The sequence below is a fragment of the Ovis aries genome, chromosome 6, assembly GCF_016772045.2.
Source record: "Ovis aries strain OAR_USU_Benz2616 breed Rambouillet chromosome 6, ARS-UI_Ramb_v3.0, whole genome shotgun sequence".
Taxonomy (NCBI): domain Eukaryota; kingdom Metazoa; phylum Chordata; class Mammalia; order Artiodactyla; family Bovidae; genus Ovis; species Ovis aries.
The window spans coordinates 117421560-117448829 of NC_056059.1; the positions used below are offsets into that span (position 1 = coordinate 117421560).

Genomic DNA, 27270 nt, shown 5'->3' on the forward strand with positions numbered 1-27270 from the left:
GTCGGTGCCGGGACATGGCTGCTGCCGGCGCCGGGTCCTTGAGCTGAGCGCCCGCCGCCTGCCACCAACCGCCGCCCTCAACCGTCCGCGGGCGGGCCGAGGCGCCGCGGGCCGGCGACGAGCCGCCGCCGCAGCAGGAGGAGGCCGGGCGGCCGGCGCGCTGGGCACATGGCGTCCATCTTACTGAGGAGTTGTCGCGGCCGCGGGCCCGCTCGCCTCCCGCCGCCGCGCGCCGCCGCGCCGAGGGGTAAGCGGCCGGCGCTCGGCCGACGGCGCGGGGCTGGGCCCGGGGCCCGGGCCGGGCGGGTCGCGGCCGCCCCCTCAGGCGGGGGGGGCGCGGCGCTCGGACCCAGCGCAGAGCCGGGGTCCCACCGAGGGGGTTGCCTTGCGCGGCCTCGCCCGGCCGCCCTGCCCGGCCAGGGTGTGGGGAGCGCCCGGGCCGTGGGTGCGGGCGGGAGCCGGCCCGTGACTCATTCGCGCCGCGGCCGTAGTCGCCCGGCCACCGGCCGCTGCGTCGGGGAAGTTTTGAAGAGAGCGCGCTGACAGCCTGGGGCGCTGTGGGCGCTCCCCCCTCCTGGTCGAGCCTGGCGGACCTGGCGCCCGCTCGCGAAGACAGTCTTGCCCTCGGGCCGCGTTCGGGGCTGCAGAGGTGGCGGGGGGCGCACGGCGGGCGCTGGTCCCCGTCCTGCGGGACGCCCTTGGGACTGCTACCCTGATGGCGCTCCATATGGGCGTCGTGCATGGCCCCAGGCCCTTTCCCTATGGCCTCAGGCAGGTCTCGTCCCTGGAGCTTCAGAGACGCTAGCTGGGACCCGGAGACCGCACCTGAGGCAGGGCTCTCGGGAGCCCACATGGAGGGCGCCTGCACTGACCCGCTCTCCGTGTCTCTTTTTATATTACGCTTTCTCAGCTGGTTGCTTATGATTTTGTCCAACGAGGTTGAGATTCTTGAGTAAAATTACCTGTTTCAAGGTATTTGCCCTTTGTAAAGGCACCCTAGAAAGCATGGTTCTTGTCATTTTTGACACTGATGGCTGATCAGCTGCTTAGACCTTTGGAGTCAGGAGAAGGGCGTGGAGCCGCTGCGAGCACTCCTCTGTGAACCCAGAGTCTGCCTGGCTGCCTAGTCCAGCTTGTAATCCTCACCTCTCTCTCAGGGCTCGCTGGCTCTCTTTTCTTTCTGCTTAAGGATGGTGGTAAAGATACTTTGGCCGCACACATTTCTGTTGCATGATTCACAGTTTAAAAATTAGCTGAATTTGCTTAGTGCTTGAATCATTCCGGGAACACAGGTGTTTCCCATAGTAACTAAGACATGAAGGGGCTGAGAGGTGGTTTGGACCCAGGGCTGGGCTGTAGGGAGCCAGTCCCAGAACCCTTGAAATGATGCTCCCAGCTGAGCTCGGGGCAGCCTGTTTCTGGAGCACATTTCCCCGATTATTAACACCTTACATCAGTTTGAGTCTTGCCATGATTAGTATACGTACAGTATTACCCAGTGCACAAGGTATTCAGGGTTCCCTTATTCTGCACATAGTTTATTCCGATGTCCTTTATTTTTGCCCCAGGACCCCATCCAGGACACCCCATCACATTCAGTCACAATTTCTTTTTGGTCTCTTGGCTGTGATGGTTCCCCAGACTTTCCTGGACAGTTTTGAGGAGGTCTGGTCAGGCACATTGTGCGACCCCACTGTCTGGTGCTTTTCTCATGGTTAGACTGAGGTTTGGGGTTTGGGAGGAAGACCCCGGAGGTGAAGTGTGTCCTCATCCCTTCCATCCAAGCTGCCTCCTGCAGCAGGACTTACATGGCCCGCTGGCCTGGATCAGCGTGCTGAGGTGGCGTCTACTGTAGAGTCACTGCCTGCCCTTTTGCACACTGTGCTCTTTGGGAGGAAGTTACTGTGTATGGCACGGACTTGGGAGTCGGCCGGGGCTTGCAGAGGTGGGCTGACCTGATTTGCCAAGGACTGGATGTGAGACAGAAGCCCTGGCCTCCCGCCATTATTGAAACAAGGGAGCAGGCTGGGGAGCCAGGAGTTCTTAGCGCCGTTGCATGTGAGGCGCCCGTTGGACCAGAGGGCCTCCTGTGCCCACGTGTGTTCAGGTATGGAGTGCCTGGGGAGGATCCTGCTGGAGTTTAGCAGAGAGAACATGGTTCCTGGAAGCCAGGTGACTAAAGGTGTGGGATAGGAAGAAAGGAGTTTCGTTTCTTTTCCCCATCCTGGGTTCCTGGCGGAGCCCCTAAAACCCTAGGAATTTCTTGAACGATAAGCAGATCTTTTGCTATTCATCATGAGCCCATTTCCCACACACCAGAGTTTGTGCTAGCTACGAACCTGTGATTAGAGGGTGGGACCTTCCAGACCTACAAGGAGGGGAGGGCTCTGGAGATGGAGTTCAGTTGCCAGTGACCAAGGGTGTAATTGATAATCCCTAGGCCTTGAAGACAGGGACTCGGGAACGGGAGGCTTGGAGAGCTTTTGGACTGGGGGTGCCTACCAGGCAGTGAGGACAAGAGCTCCTGTCCCCAAGGACTCTCCCAGATCTCACACTATATCCCTTTCCATCTGGTTGTTCATCTGTATCCTTGATAGTAAACCACACTACTGGCTTGAGTACTTTCCTGGGTTCTGGGGGACATTCTAGCAAATTATCGACACTGAAGGGGTCATGGGAACTCCCAGATTTGTAGTTGGCAGAAGTGTGGGCAGCCTGCAGACCCCACTTGCAACTGGCAATCGAAGTGGTGACAGTCTTGTGGGACGGAGCTCTTCCCCGTGGGTCTGCACTCCCTCTGGAGAGTTAGAGTAGAGTTGAGCCGTAGGAGATGCAGCTAGGGCCAGAGGTGGGGGGTGGGAGGACCGAGGGGCCTAGCAACCTCCTGCAGAGCCTGGAGCCCACTCTGAGATTACTGTGAAGGCTTCTGAAGTGGGGAGAGCAGGGGAAGGGGCTGCCAGGGTGCTCTGGGTGCTGTGGCAGCTGGTCTGGTTGTTGCAAGGTTGTGGGGAGGCTTCTGTTTGGGAGACAAGGTAGACGGGTCCACCTCGGCTGGAGTGAGGGCTTGGGAGCTAGAGTTAGAGAAAGCATCAGAAGTATATCAGAATCCTAAAAATGTGCTGTGTGCTCATCAACATGGTTTATCCAAGAAACGGTCGTCTCTTGGTTTTGGTTTTCCTGGTCATTCTCATAACCCCCACCCTTCACATGGGCATGGAGGGTGTTGGGTCATTTGAACGGGGCCCGTGCCATCTAGTCAAAGCTATGGTTTTTCCAGTAGTCATGTATGGATGTGAGAGTTGGACTATAAAGAAAGCTGAGTGCTGAAGAATGGATGCTTTTGAACTGTGGTGTTGGAGAAGACTCTTGAGAGTCCCTTGGACTGCAATGAGATCAAACCAGTCAATCCTGAAGGAAATCAGTCCTGAATATTCACTGGAAGGACTGATGCTGAAGCTGAAACTCCAATACTTTGATGTGAAGAGCTGACACATTGGAAAAGACCCTGATGCTGAGAAAGATTGAGGGCAGGAGGAGAAGGGGACGATAGAGGATGAGCTGGTTGGATCGTATCACTGGATTGATGGACATGAGTTTGAGTAAACTCCGGGAGTTGGTGATGGACAGCGAGGCTTGGCGTGCTGTGGTCCGTGGGGTTGCAAAGAGTCGGACACGACTAAGCAGCTGAACTTAGCTGACCTGACGTGACCTTGCTTGCTCTGTGCAGCTGTCTGCCTGTTGGGGGTCACGTGTGCCCTGCCTCTTCCACCAGAGGCAGCTGGAGTGAGTCGGGGTGGTCCCACCTGGGGAGACCTGAGGCCCAAGCTCCCTGGGCCCACGGCCACTGGAGTCTGGTCCCCCACGTTAGGTGCGTTCAGCCAGGGATGCTCCCAAGACACTGCACTCCGCCCGGGGCAGAGCCCTCACCTCGCAGCACGCAGAGTGGGCTTCCGGAAGCTGGCTCCACAGATGGGAGAGACGCCTGCATAAAGCCACTGTTTGAGACTGACTTTGTGTTTTGTTCTGTCACAGGTCCTGCTGGGGATCCGGCCCGCCTCAGTGGTGCCAGCGCCGTGGGGCTGATGAGCTACGTGTGAGTAAATGAACGTCACTTTCTGCCTGTTTAAACGTGGGGGCTGGAAAGTGCTCAGGTGTTATGGTTCCCGGCTTGTGTAGGTGGTATATCCTACGTTGTTCCCTTAAATCTGTATCTTTGCATCTTGACATATGTAGTCGCATTCTTTAGTGAATATTTGGGAAATAAACACTCATAATCCCAGTACCTGTCACAGGTATTACTAGCCTTTTTCGTGTGTTATTCTGGTCTTTTTTAAGTGATTTATCAGGCTGTGCTGAGTCTTAGTTGTGGCATGTGGGATTTAGTTCCCTGACGAGGATTGAACCTGGGCCCCTGCGTTGGGAGCGTGGAGCCTTAGCCCTGGGCCACAGAAAGGCCCTTGTATCTGTGCTCTAAACCTGCAGTGGTGTCTGCTGTCTGCAGAGCGCTGAGTCTCCTCCGTCCTCACGCAGCTGCTGTTTCCAGGGGCTTCTCTGGGAACGCACACAGACCCTCCCCTGCGCCACGCTCGGTCCTTCCCAGAGGACCCTGCGGACTAATCCGGGGCTCTCCCTGCCGGTTCTGGGGACGGGTCTGGAGTGAGGCGGGAGGTCTGTGGTACTGCTGAGAGGCAGGAGGGCTTCCCCATTTCTTCCTGTGGGGCTCCTGCACTCCCCGTCTGCCGCCACCCCTGCCCGCACCCCAGGCTTGCTCTCCCGGCCCTCGCCTGTGTGCACCTGCCACGTGCACCTGCCCTGGTGCCTGGAGTGGACGCCCACGATCCCTCTTGTGAGACAGTGTCCAGCCCCTGGTGACCCCTTGTCCCTGGAGCTGGCTGCTTTGGGTTCTCTCGTTGGTTTGTTGCCTCCTCTTGGCTCTGGAACTCCGGGAGGGCGCTTCCTGTGACAGATTGAATTCCCTGAAACGAAGGCTGCACAAGCTCTCCACGCTTGGCTGTTACAGCAAAAGTGTGTGTGTAAGCGTGCTTTCAGTTGTTGGTTCTGACATCAAGTGCTAGAATGAGGAGCTGGCCCAGCCTCTGCCTGAGAGCAGCTCCTTCGTGGAGGGGCAGGGGTGTGTGTGCAGTGTGTGGCGGGGACGCGACGAAGTGTTTCCAAAAGCCCCTCCCGCAGCAGCCCCTGCCGGCCCCTCTTTCTGCCGGGGTGCTCCCAGCCAGCTCCGGGCTTTGATTTGATTAGGCTTCTCTCCTGACAGTCCCCAGACTTTGTTGCCATGAAATCTCTTTATGATGTGGAGGCATTAGTATACGAGCCTAGACCCTTTCTGCTCTCGCTACAGTGCGCCCTGCCAGCTGTCAGCGTCCCCAAGTGGCCTCTGTAGCCTGCGGCTGGCGTTCCTGGGGCTGGGGACCCAGGGAGGTAGCTGGGGGATTGCTGTATCCCGCGGGGTCAGCTGTCGGGTTTTGGCATGAAGTCGTTGGGTTTAAGGTTGTGACTGCCAAACAGGCTATCGCTGCGTGTGGACTGGCCCCGCCGGTCTGGACCAGCCCGGTGGTGGGGCGGTGTCCCGGGTCAGCGACCCCAGTGCTCATGGGGCTGGTGTGCCCGCTGCCCTTGGGCAGGGAGGGTCCACCCCTGGTGGTGCCTCTGTTCCCCCACTGCCTTCCAGACAACCTTCTGAATGAGTTCAGCTCTGAAATGGTCTTTTGGGGATTGTACCTGGAATGGCATTAAGCTTGCAACGTCGCTTGGGATGTTGACTTTGCAGTCTTCCCGCGGCAAGCTGTTTTCCTCATTTAGACCTTGTCTTTCTCGGGGGGCGCGAGGGGGGGTTCCTTGCGCAGGCAGAGCGCCCCGTCTGGAGGTGCAGGAGCTCCCCGTGTCCGCTTTCCCCGTGATTGTTGGCGGCATGTGTGCGGCCCCTTGCTCAGCTCTGTGAGTTTGTTTCCGGCTCACCTGGTGGTTAACCGCCAAGCGCACCGTCGTGTTTCTTGGCTTCTCCTTCCTGATGCGCTTGCTTGTGGTGTGGTTTTTCCAGTCTCGGTAGCCAGGTCTGTGACTAGAGAACTGTAGTCACTCACGCGTTACCGTGACATGCGTTATAGTGACTCTAGCATTGTGTAAACTCACAGCGTTTAGAAAGTTAAAGTGCCCTCACGAGGCTGTCCTGGGGCCTCCAAGCCTCCAGCGGGTGTTGTGGGCAGCGGTGCCCGGGTCCCAGCCGACGAACATGTTTTCCTGCGGGCGATGGTGGGGTCCCCTTGGGTCCCTGGGCGCCTGCGCTTTGGGGGCAGCTCCGGGCCACGGTGCCTGTTGCCTGATGCACTCTGCATCCTGCCTTCCCTTTCCTGTTTGCCCGAGGAGCTGAGGGGGCACAGAGGTCGGCACCCCCCTGGCCCGACCTCGGGCCGCTGTTTAGGCCCGCTGACCCCTGGGTTGGCAGGTGTGTACGAGGTCGAGCCGTGGCTATGTGGAGAGCTGCTCGGGTCCCTGCAGCGGGCGCTGCTTCTCTTCTCTCCTGGAAGGTGTTGGCAGGGTGCTGGGCTGAGGTGGATGCGCATCCGCGTCCTCAGGGCAGACAGGCCGGGCCTCCTCCAGCAACATGTGCTTCCTGTTGCGACGCTGCTTTCACTTGGCATGGTGTGTACACACTCACCCTCTCTCTGAAGACGGTTTATCCCAAAAGAGAGAAGGAGAAGAAAGGCTGCAGGGCCTGGGGTGGGTGGTGGGGCCCTGGCTCCGCACAGCTGAGGGGCCGGCGCTTCCAGGACACGGATGCCTGGGCCCTGGCCGCTGGGGAGAGCGGGGCCGCCCTCTGCCCACCAAGAGGCAGCGGTGCCCAGGTTAGTTCGTTTTCTTGGAGATTTTTTTCAGTGATAAATTATATAATTTGTACTTTTTGAAGATAGCTAGATCTCCCTGATTAGACGGTTGATAACCTCTCGGCTGTGCCTGAAGGCAGCCGGGTTCCTGGGCCCTCACAGCCCTCGCCCGACGCACCCCGGGCTGCTCTGCTGCGCCTGCCTTCCGGGGTCTCTGTCCTCGCCTCCTGGCTGCGCCTTGTCACTGACGTCACACCTCGTGGAAACCACTTGCCTCCTAGGTAGAGGGGTTGGAAAAGTGGGTAGTTGAGCCTGGTGAAGACAGGAGGCGAGGCGCCTTCCTGGGTGGGCGTGGTCACCGCCCGCTGGGAGGGCAGAGTTTGCGGGTGGGGGCCCCGCTGGGCTCTGGGCGAAGCCGTTCTCCAGCCGCTGGGACTCAGGACAGAGCAGGGCTGAGGGACTGGTGGGACAGGACTGGCCTGGCCCTTTAAGGCAGAAGCAAGGGCCTGGGACAGAAGAGAGGCCACGGCCGCCCCTGCCCAGCTGGCCAGAGCCAACACGGCCGTGCAGTGCCCCTGCGTGCAAGGGCAGAGCTTCCTCCACCCCGACTGGCGGCGTCTCCGCCCCAAGCGTGCCCGAGGAGCTGTCCAGGGTTCATCCCCAAGGGATGCTCGTGAAGCGGGGAGGCTGCCTGTCTCAGGTCACGTGGCAGTTAGCAACGAAACTGGAGTTTGACCTGGGCCGGGCTGCACAGACCTCGAGTCCCCGCTGCTGGCAGCACACCAGGTGCGCAGAGATGGCCGGACAGGTGGGAAGAAGTGAGGGTGTGCCGGCAATAAACGGCCCTGTTGCTGGGCCTCTGGCCATCCCAGGGTGGACTTGTGCGTGAGAGGGAGAGGTCTCTAAGGGACAGGTGAGATACGAAGGCATGAAACTCAGAAGGAGAACTGTGCACGTAAATTCTGTCTCGGCGATCGATTCCGAGAGGCCTTCTGCCACTGGAGGAGGGCCTCTTGGTTGTGCCGAGACCTAGGGCCGTGCTAGGTCTGGATGGGCACTGAGAGCTGGAGAGTGCCCGGTGCAGGCTCCAGAAACTCAGGCTGCGGCCAGCGGCCCTCCTCGAGTGGCCCTCTGCAGGCGGACCCTGCGAGCACAGCCGCGTCGTGTGGGGGAGCACGCTGGTTTTCTCTCGCTGCTGCGGGCTCAGGTGCCCTACGGACCTGATGTAGTGCCAGTGGAGACGGTGCCGAGGTGTGCAGGCAGCTCGCTCGCTCCTCGCTGGGCCTCCTGGAGCCAGCGGTCCAGTGGGAGGTGGTCCGCATGTGAGGATTTGAGAGGGCAAGCACAGGGTGGCCCTGCAGGGTCAGGGACCCGAGGAAGCGTGGGGCAGAGCCCGCCCTGTGGGATGCCCAGCGGGCACAGGCCTGGGCCTGGTGCAGGGGGCGGTGCGGGAGGAGGGGCGGGCCTGGGCTGCAGGCTCTACTCTGTGCCTTTGTCCTGCACAGAGGCCTTTGGTCCCCCGATGCCCGGGTCCGGCTCACTCTTGACTGGAACATTCTCCCTAAATTTCAGAACTTGCTCAGGAGCCGGAAGGTCTTGGTAGTGCTCGCCTCTTAGGGGAGCGCGCCGGCCCGGGGCCCACCCAGAGGCTGGGTCTGTCTGCCCTGGGGGTTGAGCCTTTGCTGGTTGGTTGTGTCTGACCTGCTCCCTTGCGGCTGTGGGCACCGGCCAGCCCCCCTGGCCTCCCGCGAGACCTCTGTGAGCGGCCCCTTCGCCTCTGGCGGTGGGCGTGGCTCCCTGCCAGGAAGGGGCCGGGAGTCTGTCTGTCCAGCTGGGACAGTTGGCTGGGAGGTGTGACTGGCCGGCTGGGCCGCCTCGGCAGGCGGCTGGCGCCTCACCGGGACTTCTGTTCTTCTTCCTCAAGGCCTCTTCCGTTGGGCGGCTGCGCCCCCGTCCACCCCGTGTACCTTTCCTTCCGCGGCGACCCCCTGGGCTGCTGGACGCCGAGGCCCGAGCGCGCGTGCGCGGTGCTGGCGGCGCCGAGGCTCCTCCCCGTGCGCTGCTGGCACTGCTCGCGCCCGCTGGGCGATGACTCCGTGGTGGAGAAGTCCCTCCGGTCGCTCAAGGACAAGAACAAGAAGCTGGAGGAGGGCGGCCCCGTGTACAGCCCGCCCGCACAGGCGGCGGTGAGGAAGCCCCTGGGGCAGCGCGTCCTGGACGAGCTGAAGCACTACTACCACGGCTTCCGCCTGCTCTGGATCGACACCAAGATCGCGGCGCGCACGCTCTGGCGCATCCTGCACGGCCACAGCCTGACCCGCCGCGAGCGCAGGCAGGTAATGGGCGCGTCCGCACCGCCCCCAAAGAGGGACCCGGCTCTGGAGGCATAGCTGACCGCGGCCGGGGCAGCGGGGCGTGAAGACCCCCTGTGTCGGAGAATAGACAGTGGGGCTCTCCGGGGCGTGGGGAGTCAGACGGGGCTCTTCCCTCTCTCCTCCGCAGCTGTGTGTGGGTCCATGGTTTTTCATGATATTTAAATGGAATTTGCCTTTGTAGGAAAATATGCACCCTAAAATTTATTTTCAACCATTTTTAATAAACAGTCGGTGACATTAAGTCCATTCACATTGTGGTGAAGTCGGTACCGCGAGAACGGTTTTAGTCTCTTCCTCAGCTGAGACGGCCTCCTTTAAATAACATTTCCCCTCTCTTGGCCCCAGCTTCTGGCCCCACCATTCTACTTCCCGTGTCTCGATCTGACTCCTCTGGAAGTCAGAGGAGGGAGACCTCACATCAGTGGGCTTGCAGAGGGTCTGTCCTTTGTGACCGGCTGGCTCCACTGAGCACACTGTCCTCGAGGCTCACCCTTGTGACAGGGGTCCGACTCTCCTTCCTGAATAGCCTTCCATCCTGTGCGTAGGCCGCAGTTTAGTTCACTCCTTCACCCATCCGTGGACTGCTGGGTTGCTTCCATATCTTGTTTATTGTAGGTAAATGGAATTTTAAAAACTTCATTTTCCATTTGTTTATTGAGCGTATAGAAAAACAGAGTTGATTTTTATCAGCGTGTGGAATCCGGAGGTGTGGCTGCAGGCCTCCTTGGGGCCTCGCTGACGGCCAGTCCTCAGGGCATGGTTTTGTCTGGCTCTCTGCCGGGCCAGGGGGCGACTGCGGAAGCCCTGGGCCGGCCCACGTGCAGCAGCTGCTGGTGACGGGGTTAGCTCACACAGGTTTAGCTCCCACCCAGCTTTTCTTGTCCTTTTTTAAACTCTTTTGGCCGTACCCCGCACAGCGTGGGCGACACAGCCCCAGCCAGGGGTCCGCCCCGCGCCCTCTGCAGTGGGGGCGAGGGGTCCGAACCACTGGCCTGCCGGGGAGCCCCCGCGCCCAGGTTTTCTGAAGCCCCAAGGTTTGGCCCCGGGGTGCCTGCGGAGCCCCGCCCGCTCCCTGGGAGGGCCCGCCACCGCTGCCCTGGCCGTTGTGGGAAGGAATGCTCCCCGGTCACCCTCGGCCCTCTGCCCGTCCAGTTTCTCCGCATCTGCGCTGACCTCTTCCGCCTCGTGCCCTTCCTGGTCTTTGTGGTGGTGCCCTTCATGGAGTTCCTGCTGCCCGTCGCTGTGAAGCTCTTCCCCAACATGCTGCCGTCCACGTTCGAGACCCAGTCCAGCAAGGTGACCGGCCTGTTCCAGCCCCAGCTTGAAGTAGTTATGAAGCTGCATTGTTCAAGAGTGTCATAGGTCACAGCTTCCCTAGAGCAGTGTTCCCCAAGCCACAGAGGAGACCCGTTCATGGGGCATGACACGGCTCTAGGGTGAGGTTGGCCAGCCAAGGCCCACGCCGGCCCTGCCCCCCCAGGCAGTGAGGCCTTTTCGGGACACGCGTGCCCTGCTGTGTGTGTACTGTCTGATGGCCTTCATGCTTCCCATGGCTCAGCCCACGGGGTCTGAAAAGCTTTACTGGCTGGCTCTTTATGGAATTTGTGGTCCCATCTGTGGTTGGGGGTTGCGGGGGGCGAGTGTGTCACACAGAATTGCCTAAGTCATGAGCTAGAAGGTTTTGGAACACAGCTCATCGGTGGAGGAAGTGCTGTCAGGGCGCCTGTGGGAGGCTGGGCTGGGGCACGTGCACTTGCTGGGGCTGCACCGTCCAGGAGGCGGCGGCTGGAGGCTGGGGTGCAGTGCCCTCTCTGACCTCACAGGAGGAGAGGCTGAAAAAGGAGCTGCGGGTCAAGCTGGAGCTGGCCAAGTTCCTGCAGGACACCATCGAGGAGATGGCCCTGAAGAACAAGGCTGCGAAGGGGAGTGCCACCAAAGACTTCTCCGTGTTCTTCCAGAAGGTGCTGTGGTGCTGCGTCCCCGTGGCTGGGCCTGTGGCCCCCGGAGCTGGTTAGAGGCTGGGGCCCCTGCCTTCTCCGGAGGCGCTCCTTGCCGTCCTTCCCCCTCTTTCACTGTGCATGGTGAGGCTAGGGTTCAGGGCCGGGGCTGGAGGGATGTAACTGGTCCCGCCCCGTGCCCGTGGAGGCCGCACCACTGTCCTGAGGATTGCACTGCCGTCCACCAGCCTCATCTGGGTCTCCTGACTGCCTCGGCCCTGGGGGAGGAACTGAGGGCCCACAGTTGTGACAGGGGAGGAGGGGACAGACTGCCCCACGGCCATGTCCACAGTCAGGGGGGAGGCGGGCCTCCTGCCCCACATGGAGAGACCCCGGCTTCTTCCTGCCGGCCATCTCTGCCCTGCTGGCACAGCATGTGAGGTCCAGGGACCGGACCCGTGTGCCGCATAACGCCCTGGGTCCCAGGGGCCGCTCCCTATGGGGGTCCCTGAGCGTTGAGCTGCCCTTCTGCTTTGTCCTGACTTGAGGCGTGTGCCCGAGAGTTGTGGGGCTGCCGGGGGGGGGACACACAGCCTGCTGGTAGTGACCCTTACAATGGCTCCCGCAGATCCGAGAGACGGGCGAGAGGCCCAGCAACGAGGAAATCATGCGTTTTTCCAAGTTGTTTGAGGACGAGCTGACCCTGGACAACCTCACGCGCCCACAGCTGGTGGCACTGTGCAAGCTGCTGGAGCTGCAGTCCATCGGCACCAACAACTTCCTGCGCTTCCAGCTCACCATGCGGCTGCGCTCCATCAAGGCGGACGACAAGGTGGGCACGCGGCCGGGCTCCGGGGCAAGTGCTGGGGCCGCACGGGGCTCAGCCGCCGTGACAGCCCATCTCCGTGACAGGAGGTAGGCACTGAGAAGGTGGGTTTCACGGCAGCCTGATGTTTCATTACACAGGTATGTCGTGATTTATTAACCGTTACTTTAACTAGCGTTGTGCTTCCCCAAAGAGCACTCTAAGCAATACTTTTTAACGTAGATTTTGCCCCAGATCTTTGATAGATCCTATAGAAATAGTAACCTAGAACTGGGGCCTCCCGACTAAAGGGCAGGAAGTCAAAAGCAGGTCCTGACCATGACCTGGTTGCCCCCTGGCCTGCAGCGCACCTCGAGTATGTGTTTCACGGGGAGAGGTCTCGGGGAGCCCCGCCTCCTCTCAGGCGCTCCTTCGGCCTTCAGGCTGTGGCACCTGGTGTCTGAGAGCTGGGACAGCTGGCTGCTGGTCCCCTTTGCAGCTCCCCGTCCTCGTGGCTGCCGCGTGTGCTTGCTGCTGCTCTGACCTGCGTGGACGGCCTCCTGTCTCGTAGCGGGTGTGCTTAATCCTTACTCTTCCTGTTTCTTCTGCCTGTTTTTCATGCTCCGCTTAATCTCTCTCCTTGCCTTCTTTTGCATTAATTAGGTATTTATTCTTGTGTCCTCTCTCCATTAGCCTGTTATTTACTTGTTACTTGAGCTGTTTCTCTAGAGTTTACAGCCGGCTCCCCTGAGTACAGGACTCTGGCAGAGTAGATGCTTTTCGGGCCACACGCGTGCTGGGCCCCCACAGAGTCCCCGCCGCACTTGCCCTCTCCCTTGCGAGCATTGCCTGCGTTTCTGCGCCTGAGCTAATGTCTGTGCTCCACCGCGTGTTTCTCCTCCTGACCCCAGGCCTCCCTGCCTGTTTCCTCCACTGGACGAGTCCCCTCTGTATTAGCCTCCCTCCTGCAGGGTGTCGCTGGGCAGGGGACCCAGGGCTCACAGGTCCTTTTCACGTTTAAAGATGCTGCTGAGTGCGTGTCAGCCGCCAGGCCTGCTGCTGTCCTCTGAAGACGGCCGTCTCTCTCTGCAGTGCCTCAGACTTTGTTTGCACTTAGCAGCCTTGCAGTAACGTCCGAGGCGGTGTTTCTGTGCTCCTGTTTCCTGGTTCTGGTGTTTCCATCGTCTCATTAAACACCACGCCCCCCAGTACATCTGGCTACCTGTCCTCTCTTCCTCTTGAGCTGATTATTCTTAAATCCATCCTCTGAGAGTCCCGTTTTCAGGTAAAACGGGAATTTCCGTCTTGTTCTCCAGAAGCAGGTCAGTACCGCGTTTCGTAGGCGTGAGGAGGCACGGCGTTTCCGCTCTGTGGAGAGCCTGCCCGGTGGCTGCCCCACCTGGGGACAGGCGGCCTGAAGGCAGGCAGCCTTGCTTGGGTCCTGCCACTCGCTGTTGCGTGACGTTGAACAGGCGGCCTGACCTCAGTGCTGGGATTCCTGGGAGGTGGGGGGCGGCCAGATCTTTGCTGTTGAGAAGTGGACGGGGCATACTTTCCTCCTGACATGAGGTGAAAACATGCATAAGAAGTCTGGAAAGCAGGGAGAAGCCCCTGAGACCCCAGGAATGACTTGGGAGGTCTTGTGCCTCAGAGATCCAGCCTTGGGCCTGAAGAAGCCAGAAATCGCTGGTGAGGACATACCTTGAAAGCCCACCCTCTGACCAAGGGAAAGGGGTCACCTGGTAAGACAGAGTGCCTGCTCTGCTGCAGCCAGACGCCATGGGAAACTCGTCCCCCACACGCTGGGTGGTGGGGGCCGTGCCAGCGGAGCTCTGTCAGTGAGGTCCGCGAGGGCTGGCTCGTTCCCCCACCCCGTCCTCCCTGCTAGAGTGGCGTCAAGAGGGGCCAGGCAGGAGGCTCTCCTGCCCCTCCCAGCCAGCGAGCACGCAAACAGGGGCCCAGAGTCCACCTACCTGGTCCAGCAGTCGGAAGAGCCTCTGCCCCGGCCTCAGTGGAGGCCACACCCCACCTGTTCCAGAACATGCCCAGAATGCAATTCACAGGTATGACCGACGTCACAGAGCGCTCAGCGCTGTTGGAGGAGCACATGTTCACAGTTCGCAGAAACGGGGGCCAGGAGATGAGCGGAGGCGGAGCTGCGGCTTGGCCTGTACCCCTGGTGCGGCAGGAGTGGTCCGCTGGAGGCGTCTCTGATTGGGCAGGAGGGGAAACAGAGGTCGGGGTCTGTGGTTGGAGAGTTTGAAATATGACTTTTGTACACCCAGGAAAGTCCACAGGGGCAATGTAGACAACTGTGGCTGTTCGTTTGGATTGGTAGATGCCAGACTGTCTGTTACACACCCGTGAACACGGTGTCACACCCCCGCCAGAGTGCTGTAGAGAGAGCCCACTAGGACAGAAGGCGAGAGTGCCAGGACCTCGTAGCCCCCAACCTGGAGTGTCCAGTCTCCTTTGAAAATCGCTCCTCGTGCTAAGAACCAGGAGGAAGGACCTCAGTGAGAAAAGGCAGTGGGTGGGCGCCAGCACTGAGTGGACAGATACAGTGGGGCATGTTGACCATTGGCCGTTTCCCAGATACGGTAAAAGACTTAAGAAACCAAGTGAATCCCAGACAGGACACCCACAGAAACCCACACGAAGACAGGATCGGACAAACACTGGGAAGACAAGTAATTCTGAAAGCGCTGAGAGACTGCAGGACGGCTTGAGTGGAAGTGCATTTCTCATCAGAAGCCTGGAAGCCAGGAGGAACTGGAAAGTGTTTCTTTGTGTGCTGGAAAAAAAGAACAGTCAACTCAGTCCTGTACTCAGCAAAAATAAAAATTAAAAATTTAGAAAAAACTGGGATGAAGGGGAAATCAGGATGTTCTCAGATGAAGGAAAGCCAGGCTCTGGTGGAGCATCAGGAAGCGACCGTGTCTGGCAAGCAGCAGGCTTCGCTCCTGCTGGCGAGTCACCCTCGTGAGGCAAGGTGCGGCCGTGGAAGCAGGGATGGACTCCGTGCCCAGCGGTGGCACTGGGACAAGCTCAGCCTGCGGGGGAGATGGGGTGAGGCCCCTGCAGGTCACCTCGTGGTGAGCTGGATGCATCCTGCCGTCAGAGCAGCCCCTGGAAAAGGACGCAGCTGTGCGCAAGGGGTGCGCGCAGAGGGGCCGCGGGCACTGCTGGAGGACGGGCAGGGCAAGTCCTCACGCCGCGTCTCATTACCACTCAGCGCTGGGGACAGGCCAGATGTCCCGCCCTGGGCGAGCGGTGGGAGCAGGACCGTTGTGGGTGCGGCATGCTCACCGACACAGGGGCTGCGTGGGTCTTCAGGGCCTCCTGGAAGCTTCCGCAGCACGTGGACTACAGAGGGTAGAGCACACTTGTGCCTGGGGGCGGCTGCGTCTAAAGGGGCCACGTGAGGTCCTCGCGGGCGCGGCGCAGCATCGCTTCCTGGCCGTGCGCTGAAACCACCCGTCAGGTGTGACGGACCCACAGGGCTGCACGTGGTGCTGCAGCTGTCCCCGGGTTGACAGGGGGCACTGTTGCCCATCATCCTTCTCTCCCGTCCCTCATCCCTGCACAGGCTCCTCCAGACCCCAGGGCTGTGCCATCTGCCTCGGGCACTCCTGCGTGCTTCGCTGTGGCCTCAGGCTGCACAGGGAGGGTCAAGAGGCATGCTGAGTGCAGTCACCCCAGTCCAGTCCTTCCTCTCCCGTCCTGGGAACACAGAGGATGCTGGTCGTGTGAGGGGATGGGAGGACTGCGGGGTTCAGGCAGAGTGGGGCCTGGGCCTGGTGGGCATCTTTGCATCCCGCGGTGGGTCCTGGCCCTTGACCCTGAGGTCCTGCCCTCTGTCAGACTGTCTGGTCCCTGCAAACTCAGAACTAGCACCTTGGGTGGGGGCGGGGATGTTTGTCTCATGTTTGGCAGAGTGTGTTAGGGAGGTTCTAATCACACACTTAGACCAGCGTGTACATGGGGACAGCGTAGATCCTCCCTGAGGAGGGTGAGCCCTCCAGAGGTCACCAGCTTCTTTCTTTGACAGCTGATCGCTGAGGAGGGCGTGGACAGCCTGAATGTCAAGGAGCTGCAGGCGGCGTGTCGGGCTCGAGGCATGCGGGCCCTGGGCGTCACAGAAGACCGCCTGCGGGGCCAGCTGAAGCAGGTGCGTTGGGCAGGGCCCTGGGCCACCCTCGCGGGCTCTGGGTCACCACTGGAGTCTTTCCTGCCGCTCCGCCTGGTCTTGTGAGGATGCCCGAGGGACAGGCCGGCTTCCTGGGAGATTCCCACACGTCCCTCTGCTGAGGCCGGGGGTGTGGGCAAGTGAGACCCAGGCCAGCCCGACCTGTGTAGGCCCTGCTTTCAGCAGCCCCAGCGCCTCATCCTGCTCAGTGTTTCCCAGTTCCCGTGGCTTCGCTGCAGGGCGTCTGCCACTCATGGGCCTGAGGTGGGCAGCGGGTGTGAGCGTGGCGGCCAACAGACCCCTTGTAGGGATTGAGGTGTTTCTGGAAGAGCTTGCTCGGGCGATGGGGTTCACTTAGGTGCTGCTGCTGTGGTCGCTGCCAGCCTGCGCCCCCCTCCCCTCCCCGATGCAAACCAGAGCAGGGGAGGGTCCGGCCGGGCCCTGTGGGTGGCCGGGCTGGAGGTGAGCCTGGGCCTCGCCTCCCGCTCACAGTGGCTGGAGCTGCACCTGCACCAGGAGATCCCGACGTCGCTGCTCATCCTGTCCCGGGCCATGTACCTTCCCGAGACCCTGTCGCCCGCCGACCAGCTCAAGTCAACCCTGCAGACCCTCCCGGAGATCGTGGTGCGTGTGGCCGGGCCCCTGCCCCTCGCTGTCGGGCCCCTTACTGCTCAGGGAGACGCCCCCAGCTCACTCTCGTCTGTCCTTCCTCCCCTGAGGGTTCTGCGGGACGTGGGAAGGTGACCCTTGGGGTCCTCCTCCTTGGGAATCAGGCCTGGGAGGGACAGCGCCCAGAGGCACTGGCTGGGCCCCAGGGCTGCGCTGGCGGGGACGCCTGCCCCGCGTCGGCACGCTCACGGGCTCCCCTCCCTGAAGGCGAAGGAAGCCCAGGTGAAGGCGGCCGAGCTGGAGGGTGAGCAGGTGGACAACAAGGCGAAGCTGGAGGCCACGCTGCAGGAGGAGGCGGCCATCCAGCAGGAGCTCCGCGAGAAGGAGCTGCAGCGGAAGGGCCAGGCGGCCGCGGCCCGGGCAGCGGTGAGCGGGGCGGGCGGGGGCAGAGCGGGCGCTGCCGTCTGGGCCCGAGGCCCTGTGGACGCTGGGGCTTGGAGGAGGAGTGGCGTGAGTGTGCCTCACCCCACTCGGCGCTGGCTTGGAGCGTCCTGCAGGGGAGCCTCGTGGGGGTAGGCCTGCTGCCGGCCGGTCAGGCTCCGCAGACCACCCTCACGGAGACGGCTCTCTGGCCCGCGGTGTGTCTGCCGGTGTGGACGCCCCAGAAGACTGCGGTCCTGTTGAGGGTGCTGAGCCGGCAGCGGCCTTGCGTTTCAGAAGGAAGCGGAACCTGAGGTAGTGGCCGAAGGCGCCCCAGGGAGGCCAGTGGCTGAGCTGCAGCTGGAAGAGCCTGCTGTGACCCTGCCTTCCGAGGTCCTGAAGGACAGCGCGCCCGTCTTGGAAGGCTTGAAGGTAACAGCGCTCGCCAGAGGGAGCAGTGTGCAGCCGCCGGATGCCAGCGGCTCCAGGGGCTCCCGAGGATGCGGGCCTGGATGGCTGCAGCCTGGCTGCGGAGGGTGACGGTGGACTGTCGCGGGGCGTGGAGAGCGAGCCCGGAGGGGAGGCGGCCCGGCCTTGGCTCAGCCCATGCTCCTCGGGCAGAACGCCCAGCAGGGAGGCTGGTGAGGTCCTTGCGGAGGCCCACTTGCTGTCACCTTCCAACACGCTGCGTTCCTGGGTGCTCACTTCTGGCAGCCTCGCCATCCTGCCATGACCCACACTCGGGGACACCCCTGCCGCCAGGCGGGCCTTGGTACAGGGGCATGGCGGGCGGAGCAGCTTCTGAAGAAGCTGGGGGGGGGGGGGGATGTTCACGGGCAGGAGCAGCGTCATCAGTAGCTGGAGTAGGAGAGAGGAGGCAGGGCGCGGGTTGCGTCTGGGGGTTCCCAGCGAGTTGTGGGGTGGGGGACCCTGTGAGGTCACGCCTGTCAACACCTGGGTGGGGCTGGGCTTGGTGAGGTGTGCCGAGGGCCCAGGGGGTACGGTGTGAGGATGGAGCCCTGAGGGGGGAGCATGGGGTCATCGGAAGTGGAGGGGAAAGCCCCACTGCAGGGCCTCGGAGGAGCTGGGGGACGCTAGCCCTCCAGGCAGGTGGGTAGGAAGGGCCTGTGATGGGGCACGGGGTGGAGAAAAGCTGTTCATGTGAGAAGAGAAAGCATGAAGTGTCAGTTTGGGGGGTCCTGCTGAAGCGAGCTGTGTCTGCAGGCGCAGCTTTCAGGGAGCAGTGGTGCACGGGGGCTGGCGTAGCCTGGGATATGCCCAGTGGGCTCTGCTTCACCTGGTCATGGCCTGGAAGACAAGTGAAGATCAGCACTCCACGTCACCTTCGTGCGGCTCGAGGAAAGAGGCTCCTGGGAGCCTGGGCTGGCCTCAGCTTGAAAGGAGACCTGGGAACGGTCAGGGCCGGAGGAACCAGGGTCATTTTGAAGACAGTTTGGGGCAGAGGTGGGAAGCGAAACAGAGGTGGGGTCTGGTCGGGGCCGCAGAGCGCAGCCTGGAGGAAGGCTCCTCAGTCTGCACTCAGGCCAGGATGACTGGCCATCTTTGTGGAGAGAGAGGCATCCCGTTGCCACTGGGTTAGGACTGAGACAGAGAAGGATGTTTCAACTCTCAGGAGAGCTTGTGAACTAAGGGTTGCCAAGGATGACTTAGCAGGAAGCACACAAAACTTCAAACAAAGAACCTCAGTTCCTGAGAAAGATGCCTCAGAGAGCAGGGCGGTGCCGCTCCTGTCTGCAGTGCAGCAGTCTTGGGGTGTCGGCCGTCTGCAGGGACAGGGAACCCAAGTAGCTTCAGGAAACTGTGTCGCTGAAAACCTCACCACGGGGAGCGGCTTCGGGGCAACGTAGCGCACGCCGCTGGTGCTGGTGCGCGCACACTCCTGGCAGGAAGCTGAAGAGGAGGAGGACCCTGAGATGAGCACCTCCCGAGGCCACACCAGGGGCATCAGAGGCAGCCGCAGAAGGGGTCTGTCCTGAGCAGTCTGTGCTCCGCAGACTCCAGGACGTGAGGGGCGCCTGCTGTGAGAAGGACGGTGCATCGTGACCAGTAGTCCTGGCGGTCAGTGGTCAAGAGCCCGCCTGCCCATGCGGGGAGCGCGGTTCCATCGCTGGTCCGGGAGGGCCCCACAGGCTCAGCCCGCCAGCCGCCGCTGCTGAAGCCCACACGCCCTGGGGCCTGAGCTCTGCGCCGAGAGAATCCCGCGCCAGCGAGGAGCCAGTGCGGTCAGGATGAGTGCCAGGCGTTCGTGGATAAGGATGGACGTGACCAAACGGTCAGAAAACGCACCCTGACCCGGTGGGGCTTGTCTGAGGAATACAGAAACGTTGGTGTCACGAGCACGCGAACAGACGAGAGCGAGACCGTGAGCGGGCATCTCAGCAGAGGTGCGGAGAGCCCCGGGCTGAGCTGAGCCCTGTTCTCAGCTGACGTGGGGTGAGCCTTCGGACCGCAGGGCCGCGAGGGGTGCCCCTGATCAGAGGACCCCCGGCGGCCGGGGGGGGTCTGCCCCCCACCTGCTCCGCGTCGGCCACAAGGTCTGGCCAGGATGGCGAGACGAGGAGCAGACGGAGTCACGTGGAAGTGGACTGTTCACAGACGACGCGGCCACCTGAGAGTGCACAGTGCTTGGTGCTAGGGAGGAGCAACCAAGTTGAAATTTTCAGAAACATATCACAGGTAGATCATACCCCAGAAGTGAACTACTTGGGATAAATTTGGAAATAAGCACGAAGGCCTGTGCAGGACGCTATAAGCTGTTGTTGAGGTGAGTTAAAGCAGTGAGTAGCAAGCTTCACTGCACTCCTGGACGTGAAGACTTGATGTTGGTGAGACGTTAATTCTTGCCAGCTAATGCTCAACATTCTCCAAGCCAGGCTTCAGCAATATGTGAACCGTGAACTTCCAGATGTTCAAGCTGGTTTTAGAAAAGGCAGAGGAACCAGAGATCAAATTGCCAACATCCGCTGGATCACAGAAAAAGCAAGAGAGTTCCAGAAAAACACCTATTTCTGCATTATTGACTATGCCAAAGCCTTTGACTGTGGGGATCACAATAACCTGTGGAAAATTCTGAAAGAGATGGAAATACCAGACCACCTGACCTGCCTCCTGAGAAACCTATATGCAGGTCAGGAAGCAACAGTTAGAACTGGGCATGGAACAACAGACTGGTTCCAAATAGGAAAAGGAGTACGTCAAGGCTGTATATTGTCACCCTGCTTATTTAACTTCTACGCAGAGTACATCATGAGAAATGCTGGACTGGAAGAAACACAAGCTGGAATCAAGATTGCCGGGAGAAATATCAATAACCTCAGATGTGCAGATGACACCACCCTTATGGCAGAAAGTGAAGAGGAACTAAAAAGCCTCTTGATGAAACTGAAAGAGGAGAGTGAAAAAGTTGGCTTTTAGCTCAACATTCAGAAAACGAAGATCATGGCATCCGGTCCCATCACTTTATGGGAAATAGATGGGAAACAGCAGAAACAGTGGCTGACTTTATTTTGGGGGGGCTCCAAAATCACTGTAGATGGTGATTGCAGCCATGAAATTAAAAAACGCTTACTCCTTGGAAGAAAAGTTATGACCAACCTAGACAGCATATTCAAAAGCAGAGACATTACTTTGCCAACAAAGGTCCGTCTAGTCGAGGCTATGGTTTTCCAGTGGTCATGTATGAATGTGAGAGTTGGACTGTGAGAAAAGCTGAGCACCGAAGAATTGATGCTTTTGAAGTGTGGTGTTGGAGAAGACTCTTGAGAGTCCCTTGGGCTGCAAGGAGATTGTTCCTGGGTGTTCTTTGGAAGGACTGATGCTAAAGCTGAAACTCCAGTACTGTGGCCACCTCATGCGAAGAGTTGACTCATTGGAAAAGACTCTGATGCTGGGAGGGATTGGGGGCAGGAGGAGAAGGGGACGACCCAGGATGAGATGGCTGGATGGCATTACCAACTCGATGGATGTGAGTTTGAGTGAACTCCGGGCGTCGATGATGGACAGGGAGACCTGGTGTGCTGCGAGTCATGGGATCACAAAGAGTCGAACACGACTGAGCGACTTCACTGATCTGATCTATGGATTCAGGACCACCACAATCCCAGCATCCTTTGTTGTTGACATTGACAAGCTTATTCTAACGTATGTGGAAATTCAAGGGACCAGCCATGTTTTCTAGACTCATTACAAAAGACCCTGATGCTGGGAAAGATTGAAGGCAGGAGGAGAAGGGGACGACAGAGGATGAGATGGTTGGATGGCATCACCTACTCGATGGATATGAGTTTGAGTAAGCTCTGGGCATTGGTGATGGACAGGGAGGCCTGGCGTGCTGCAGTCTGTGGGGTCGCAGAGAGTCGGACACGCCTGAGCGACCGAACAACAGCGAAGAATAGCCGTGATGGTGGGTGAGCAGGCTCCTTGTACTGGCGGATGGAACTGTGCGTGGCAGTTAAAGGAACATGCCATCACGGTGCGTCTCAGAGTGACGGAGCTCGAGCCGTGTGGCACCATTTGTCAGAATCCCAGCAATGAGTCTGTCGTGACAGAAGTCCCGGGGCGGGGGGTTCCTGACACGAGGAAACCTTTGGGGTGATGCTGCTTTTCGGTCGGGTGGTGGTGGCTCTGTGGGTGTCTGCCAGACAAGCCTGCACAGGCGCCCTGAGGCGTGGGGGGGCGCACCGGGGCGTGCCGCCACCACCTGCGCGGACACGCGGCTCGGACAGGAAGGTGGCCAGCCCTTCCGGGGAAGCCAGTCATTCTGTTTCACATAGGTTTTTTTGGCTTGCTGGTTGGTTTTGTTTCCAGGAAGAAGAAATAACTCAAGAGGAAATTGACGTACTCAGCAACGCGTGCTCAAAACTGAAGGAGCAGAAGAAGTCCCTGACAAAGGAGAAGGAGGAGCTGGAGCTGCTGAAGGGGGACGTGCAGGACTACAGCCAGGTGGGGCGCGCTCAGCACCCGGCCACGCTTCCAGCAGGCCAGGCCCGCTGGCCCACAGGTCTTCGGAGGGAAAGCTGAGTTTCAGGAAACCCTACTCGGCAGCTCCTCCAGCATTCCCGGGGGCCACGTCCCCGGGAATGCTGGCCACTCGCCCTTATAGGCGACGAGCAGGCGTCTTCTCGGTTTCTAAGCACGTGAAGGCATCAGATGAGCAGCCTGGTCACTTGATGTGTGAAACCTTACGTTTGCTCCTGACTTCCCAAAATAGGCTTTCTTACATACTAGTTCTTTTTTTCTTTTTGAGATTGGTAAAAAGAATTCACCGTTCTCTCCTCCTCCTCCTGGCAGCCCTCTCATGGTGCAGGTCCTCTCATTCCCATGTCGCCTTCCATTGTTCCCGGTGACACTTGCTTTTAGGGAAAGCAGACAGTCCCGTTCCTTGATTCTTTCATCCATTAGGAAAAGAGTCAGGGTTCAGAAAAGAGTCCGAATTTCCTTTGATACGAAAACCACGTCTGAGTTTTCAAAGCTGAGAGCAGACCCGCACGGTGGACAGGGATAGGTGAGCAGCTGTGTGGCTGGAGCTGCGGGCCCGTGCCCCCACAGCCCAGACCTTCCCGCTTCCGTGATGCGGTCTGGACTGACCCAGTTACTTTACAGAAAGTAAACTTAAGGTTTTGCCCTAAGATGGTCTGTTTACAACTGAATAATTTTATTAGGATTTACAGGAGATCAAGAAGGAACTTTCAAAGACTGGCGAAGAAATGTACGTGGAAGAGTCTAAAGCCAGCAAAAGGCTGACCAAGCGTGTGCAGCAAATGATCGGGCAGATGGACAGCCTGCTGGCGCAGCTGGAGGCCGACCAGAAGGCGGGCAAGCTGGGCCCCGCCACCGAGGGCGCGCCTGCTGGGTGAGTGGGCGCCTTGGACTCCGTCCCGGGGCGTCTGACTCGGCGCCATTCTCAACCTGCGTACCTGCCAGCCACCCCTTCCCTCTGATCTAGCAGGTGCAGCTTCTCCACGACACTGTCACTGGAGCGGCTCTGAGTCAGGTCTTCCTAGCACACTCCGTGCGTGCACACGCTCACACTGCACACACACACACACACTGCACACGCACAGGCTGGTGCTGTTGCCGTGTGGGGAAGGCCTCTGGCAGCTTGCCTGCTCTCTCTGCATCCACCCCTCCCACCCTTCTCTCAGGCTGCCATCGCGGGTCCTTCCAGAGCCTCCGTGGGTCACAGCGCCCCCAGCCTCTCCCTGCCTTCCTGCCTGCAGCCTCAGCCCCGCTGGGCGCCTGTGTCCTCAGACCATCGCGCTCTCTCCTGCCTCCTCCCTCTTCCTGAGCTCCTGCAGTCGTGACCCCCGTGCAGGGGCCAGTGTTCCCCTCAGGTTAACCTGCTGTGCCCTGTGGCTCACCTGCCTCCTGTGTCAGAGGGCAGTGTGGCCCCTCCCACCCTGCCCCGGGCACAGACGGGCCTGAGGAGCCCCCTGTCCTCATCGCCCCGGAAAGGCTGGACATGCCAGACGGCTGTGTACAACCGGCAACCACTCAGAGTGGTGGCCTCTGCCCCGCTGTCCACACTGGAGTGGTGGCCTCTGCCCCGCTGTCCGCACTGGAGTGGTGGCCTCTGTCCCTCTGTCTGCGCTGGCCTGGGGTACCCAGCTGATGGGGCAGGGGGCCCTGGGTGGAGGGTGCTGAGTCAGGTCTGGGCTGCGGGCCCGCGGGGGTGAGGTGACATGTGCAGGCTGTGTTCCCAGAGAGACAGTGATCAGCGTCTCCGAGCTCATCAGCGCCATGAAGCAGATCAAGCACATTCCCGAGAGCAAGCTGCTGAGCCTGGCCTCGGCCCTGGACGACAACAAGGACGGGAAGGTCAACATCGACGACCTTGTCAAGGTGGGTCGTGGGCCCCTGAGGCCTGAGAGGCACCCGGCCCCCAGTGCTGGGCTCCGGCGTCTCTGGGGCCCCTGTGTCTCCAGCCCAGTGGGGACTCTCACCCGGAGCATCAGCTGCCCAGCGTCCTGGCCATGGTGGTGCAGGGCCTGCCCGCAGCCCTCCTGGGTACTCCGGGCGCTCTGCCCCACGGAGCCTGGCCTGCAGCCTCTGAGCTGTGCTGCCCACCTGCCTGCGGCCCTGGGTCCCGGGAGGCCCAGCTGGTGCCCTGCCCAGGGCTGGGACCTCGGGCCGCCTGCCCCCGGAGCCCCTCTCTCAGCCGTGTGTGACCTGGGCTCTGGAGTCTGTCGGCTCCTTGGGGTCAGGGGTCTGGTCCTCAGAAGGCCAGCGCGGGTGGAGGACCCCAGCCCCCAGGGAGACAGTGCCAAGGGCCGGCCTGGCCAGTCGCCATGTCCCGCCGGCTGTGCTCTGAGGGGAGCCTCTGCTGTGAGGGGCAGAGCGGCCTGAGCCCCGCGCCCCCTCCCCTGTGCACAGGTCATCGAGCTGGTGGACAAAGAAGACGTCCACATCTCCACCAGCCAGGTGGCCGAGATCGTGGCCACGCTGGAGAAGGAGGAGAAGGTGGAGGAGAAGGAGAAGGCCAAGGAGAAAGCGGAGAAGGAAGCGGCCGAGGCGCAGAACTAGGGCCGGCCCAGCCCCCCGGCACGCGGGCCTCCACGCGCCCCCTCCCACTGCAGTGGTCCCGACGTGATGCTGATTGCTTTGAAGTGATTCTTAGTGACGGACCTAATGTTTTATCTGGAATAAATCAGAAACTTCATAATCAAGTAATTTTTAACAGTCATCATTCCATGAAGATCGAGTCAGCCCGGAGCCCCCGTGCCCACCCAGGGAGGCTTCTCTGGGTCAGCAGGGGCCCAGCGCCACGGGGTCTCAGCCGTGGCGGGCAGGGGTGGCCAGCCAGCGGGAATTGTGGCCCTGCACAGCCCCCTGGCTCCTGAGGTGGCTCGGGCCTCCCTGCTTGCCCCCTGGTAGCGTCTGCCTCAGAGGAGAGGACCCACGCAGGGATGCCCCCGGCAGACACAGCCGCCTCGGCCTGGAGAAGCAGCTTCACGTGTCGCGGACTTGGACTCCTGAGCGTCAGTGTGAACCAGCGAGCAGACCACGCCCACTGTCTCCATGGTTCTTGGGAACCTCGTCTGACACTCTCATGTGGGCATCCACGTCCTTTCCTGAGTGACCTTGGATTCTCACCTAATCCTTCAGCTAGCTAGCGCTGAGCTTCCTCACGCAACAGTCTGCCCAGCTGAGCAAAGTGAGCATCAGTTAACGCCAGGAGAGGTGCTGGTGAAGCCCTTGGAGATGAAGCCTCCCCTGTGCAGGAATCGGTCATGCTTCTAAGCTGGGATGTCATCACCTCACCCCACACCCCAGGTGTTCAGATGGATTTCACCGCGTGTCTCACCCCAGAGGCTGTGGGGGCGCTCGAGGGGCTTGTGTCTGCCTGAGGCCCCTGGCCACGGGCATGCAGCAGGTCCGGGAGCCGGGTGGCCATGGCCCAGCACCGTCTGGCTTGGGCAGGGCCAGCCAGAGCGCTCCGTGGTGCACCGACGTGGGCCCTGGGAGACCTGAGGCTGGTGGGGCCGGCAGGACGAGCGAAGGAACACAGCTTCCAGATGACCTGAGACCTTGTGCTCAGCCGCTGACGGACTGTGGATGAGCGGAGCACCTCTGAGTCCTCCAGTGGACACCCTTGTCGGGGCGGTGGGTGCTAAAGGGTTTTATTTCGGTAATTTCAGGGGCGTGTTGTAGGTGCTCCCTCAGTGTATACGAGTTGTCTTATGTGTGGAGTGGCCTGGGTTTCCGCTGCAGTAGTGTGCTTGCTTGTGGCGCTCGAGGTGGCCAGCATACTTGAGGAGAGGCTAGTCTTTCCCGGCCCCGTCCTCACCTTGCCGCCTTCACCAGGCACCCAGCGCAGCCCCCTCATGTTCTCAGCACCTCCTCCCCACTGCCCCCACCCCGGCACGGCGGGACCCCTCTCCGGCATCTGTGCCCGGGCCTGTCTGCTGCAGGCTTCCCTTTCGAGTTGCTTGTTTTTACTGTCCTAAACTTTATTTATTGCAGCTGAGCAGAGTGCCCGGGTGCGGCTGTAACCGGTGAGCAGTGCTGGGAGTGAGCGTGGGGTGTGACGCGGCATCAGGGTGGCTGGCTGTCGGCTGGGCACCCGGGGCCTGCCCCCGCCTTCCTGAGCTTTCTCAGGAGCGTGCTCAAGTCCCCGGGGCTGTGACGCCGTGCCCGCTGGAAGCGCAGCGGCCTTCTCCCTGCTTTGCGCCACCTGAACACCCCCCGTTACTAAGGATTCAGGAGACTGACGTAGCTTCCAGAGTCGCTTTGGAGTATCCAATTCCAGACTTGAAAGCGAAGGCACCGCGTAATTTGTGCAGCGTCACCTCCAGGCAGTGGCCGTCACAGCAACAGGACCAGCTCACCTGAGGGCCGCCTCCTTGGGCTGCGTGTCAACACCTTTTTTAGAAATAGCGTTTTTTTTTTAAATATCAAACTCATGTTTGGGTAACAGCTCAGAGCACAATTTCTGAATCATGTGGCCCGTCCACAGTTGGGGTGGGAAGTGGCAGGGCTGTCTGAGTGTCTGGCTCCTGCTGCACTCCAGCCCGGCCTCTGGGGTCGCCTGCCCTGGGAGCGCGCGTCCCACCTGTCCTCGAGACGGTGCTGGAGACTAGACCCACGATCTCACGTGAGGAGAAGGCTGAATAAAGTGCCGTCTTGTATGACTGGACTGTCACGGATGCTCTGTCTGACCAGGTTGCTGTGGCAGCCTCTCCCCTCCACAGCGGGCCTGGGGGGTGGTCCCCAGTGGGCAGGGCTGGGACCCTGGCCAAGGGATCACCAGGAGGGGGAAATTCTGAGAGACTGAGGGCCCTGGGTCGGGGGAAGCACCTGCCAGGGCCTGCCCCTGTCTGAGGGGTCCCAAGGCCCTGCGGGCCCCCCGACACCTGGGCAGAGCCAAGAGAACCAGCCAGGCCTGCCGCCCCCCAGGCCCACATCTCCAGGGGTGTGCCCTGCCTGGGCAGGCAACTGACGCCCAGCCGGGAGGCCTGCCGGGCAGACAGTTCAAGGAGCAGGACAGGCCCTGTCCTGTTGCCCTCCTTCCCAGCAGGGAAGTCCAGCCTGCCTCAGGCGGCCTCCCCCCTGCACTGGCTGCCGCCCCACGGGGGGT

At 60.7% G+C, this 27270-nt stretch overlaps 1 protein-coding gene across 3 annotated transcripts; it reads left to right on the plus strand.

Annotated features, from left to right (window-relative positions):
- LETM1 (leucine zipper and EF-hand containing transmembrane protein 1) lies at positions 1 to 26824 on the plus strand. Of its 3 annotated transcripts, none has more exons than XM_027971312.3 (14): positions 1 to 247; positions 4033 to 4093; positions 8764 to 9175; positions 10367 to 10510; positions 11038 to 11175; positions 11780 to 11983; positions 16008 to 16127; positions 16638 to 16769; positions 17022 to 17180; positions 17472 to 17606; positions 22002 to 22136; positions 22856 to 23046; positions 23897 to 24035; positions 24567 to 26824. In XM_027971312.3, exons 1-14 carry the CDS (start codon positions 169 to 171, stop codon positions 24714 to 24716), a joined length of 2199 nt encoding a protein of 732 aa, XP_027827113.1. In that variant the 5' UTR covers positions 1 to 168; the 3' UTR covers positions 24717 to 26824. The 3 variants fall into 3 exon arrangements, with proteins under 3 accessions (XP_027827113.1, XP_027827114.1, XP_060273462.1); XM_027971313.3 differs by having other exon boundaries at positions 17475 to 17606; XM_060417479.1 differs by lacking the exon at positions 17472 to 17606.
- Positions 26825 to 27270: the final 446 nt, after the last annotated feature.

Excerpts from the sequence above, each read along its gene's own strand:
- LETM1 (XM_027971312.3), top strand. The coding sequence starts at position 169 with ATGGCGTCCATCTTACTGAGGAGTTGTCGCGGCCGCGGGCCCGCTCGC. Across the intron at positions 9,176-10,366 it reads CCCGCCGCGAGCGCAGGCAG|TTTCTCCGCATCTGCGCTGA; the intron begins GTAATGGGCGCG and ends CTGCCCGTCCAG. Across the intron at positions 10,511-11,037 it reads TCGAGACCCAGTCCAGCAAG|GAGGAGAGGCTGAAAAAGGA; the intron begins GTGACCGGCCTG and ends CTGACCTCACAG.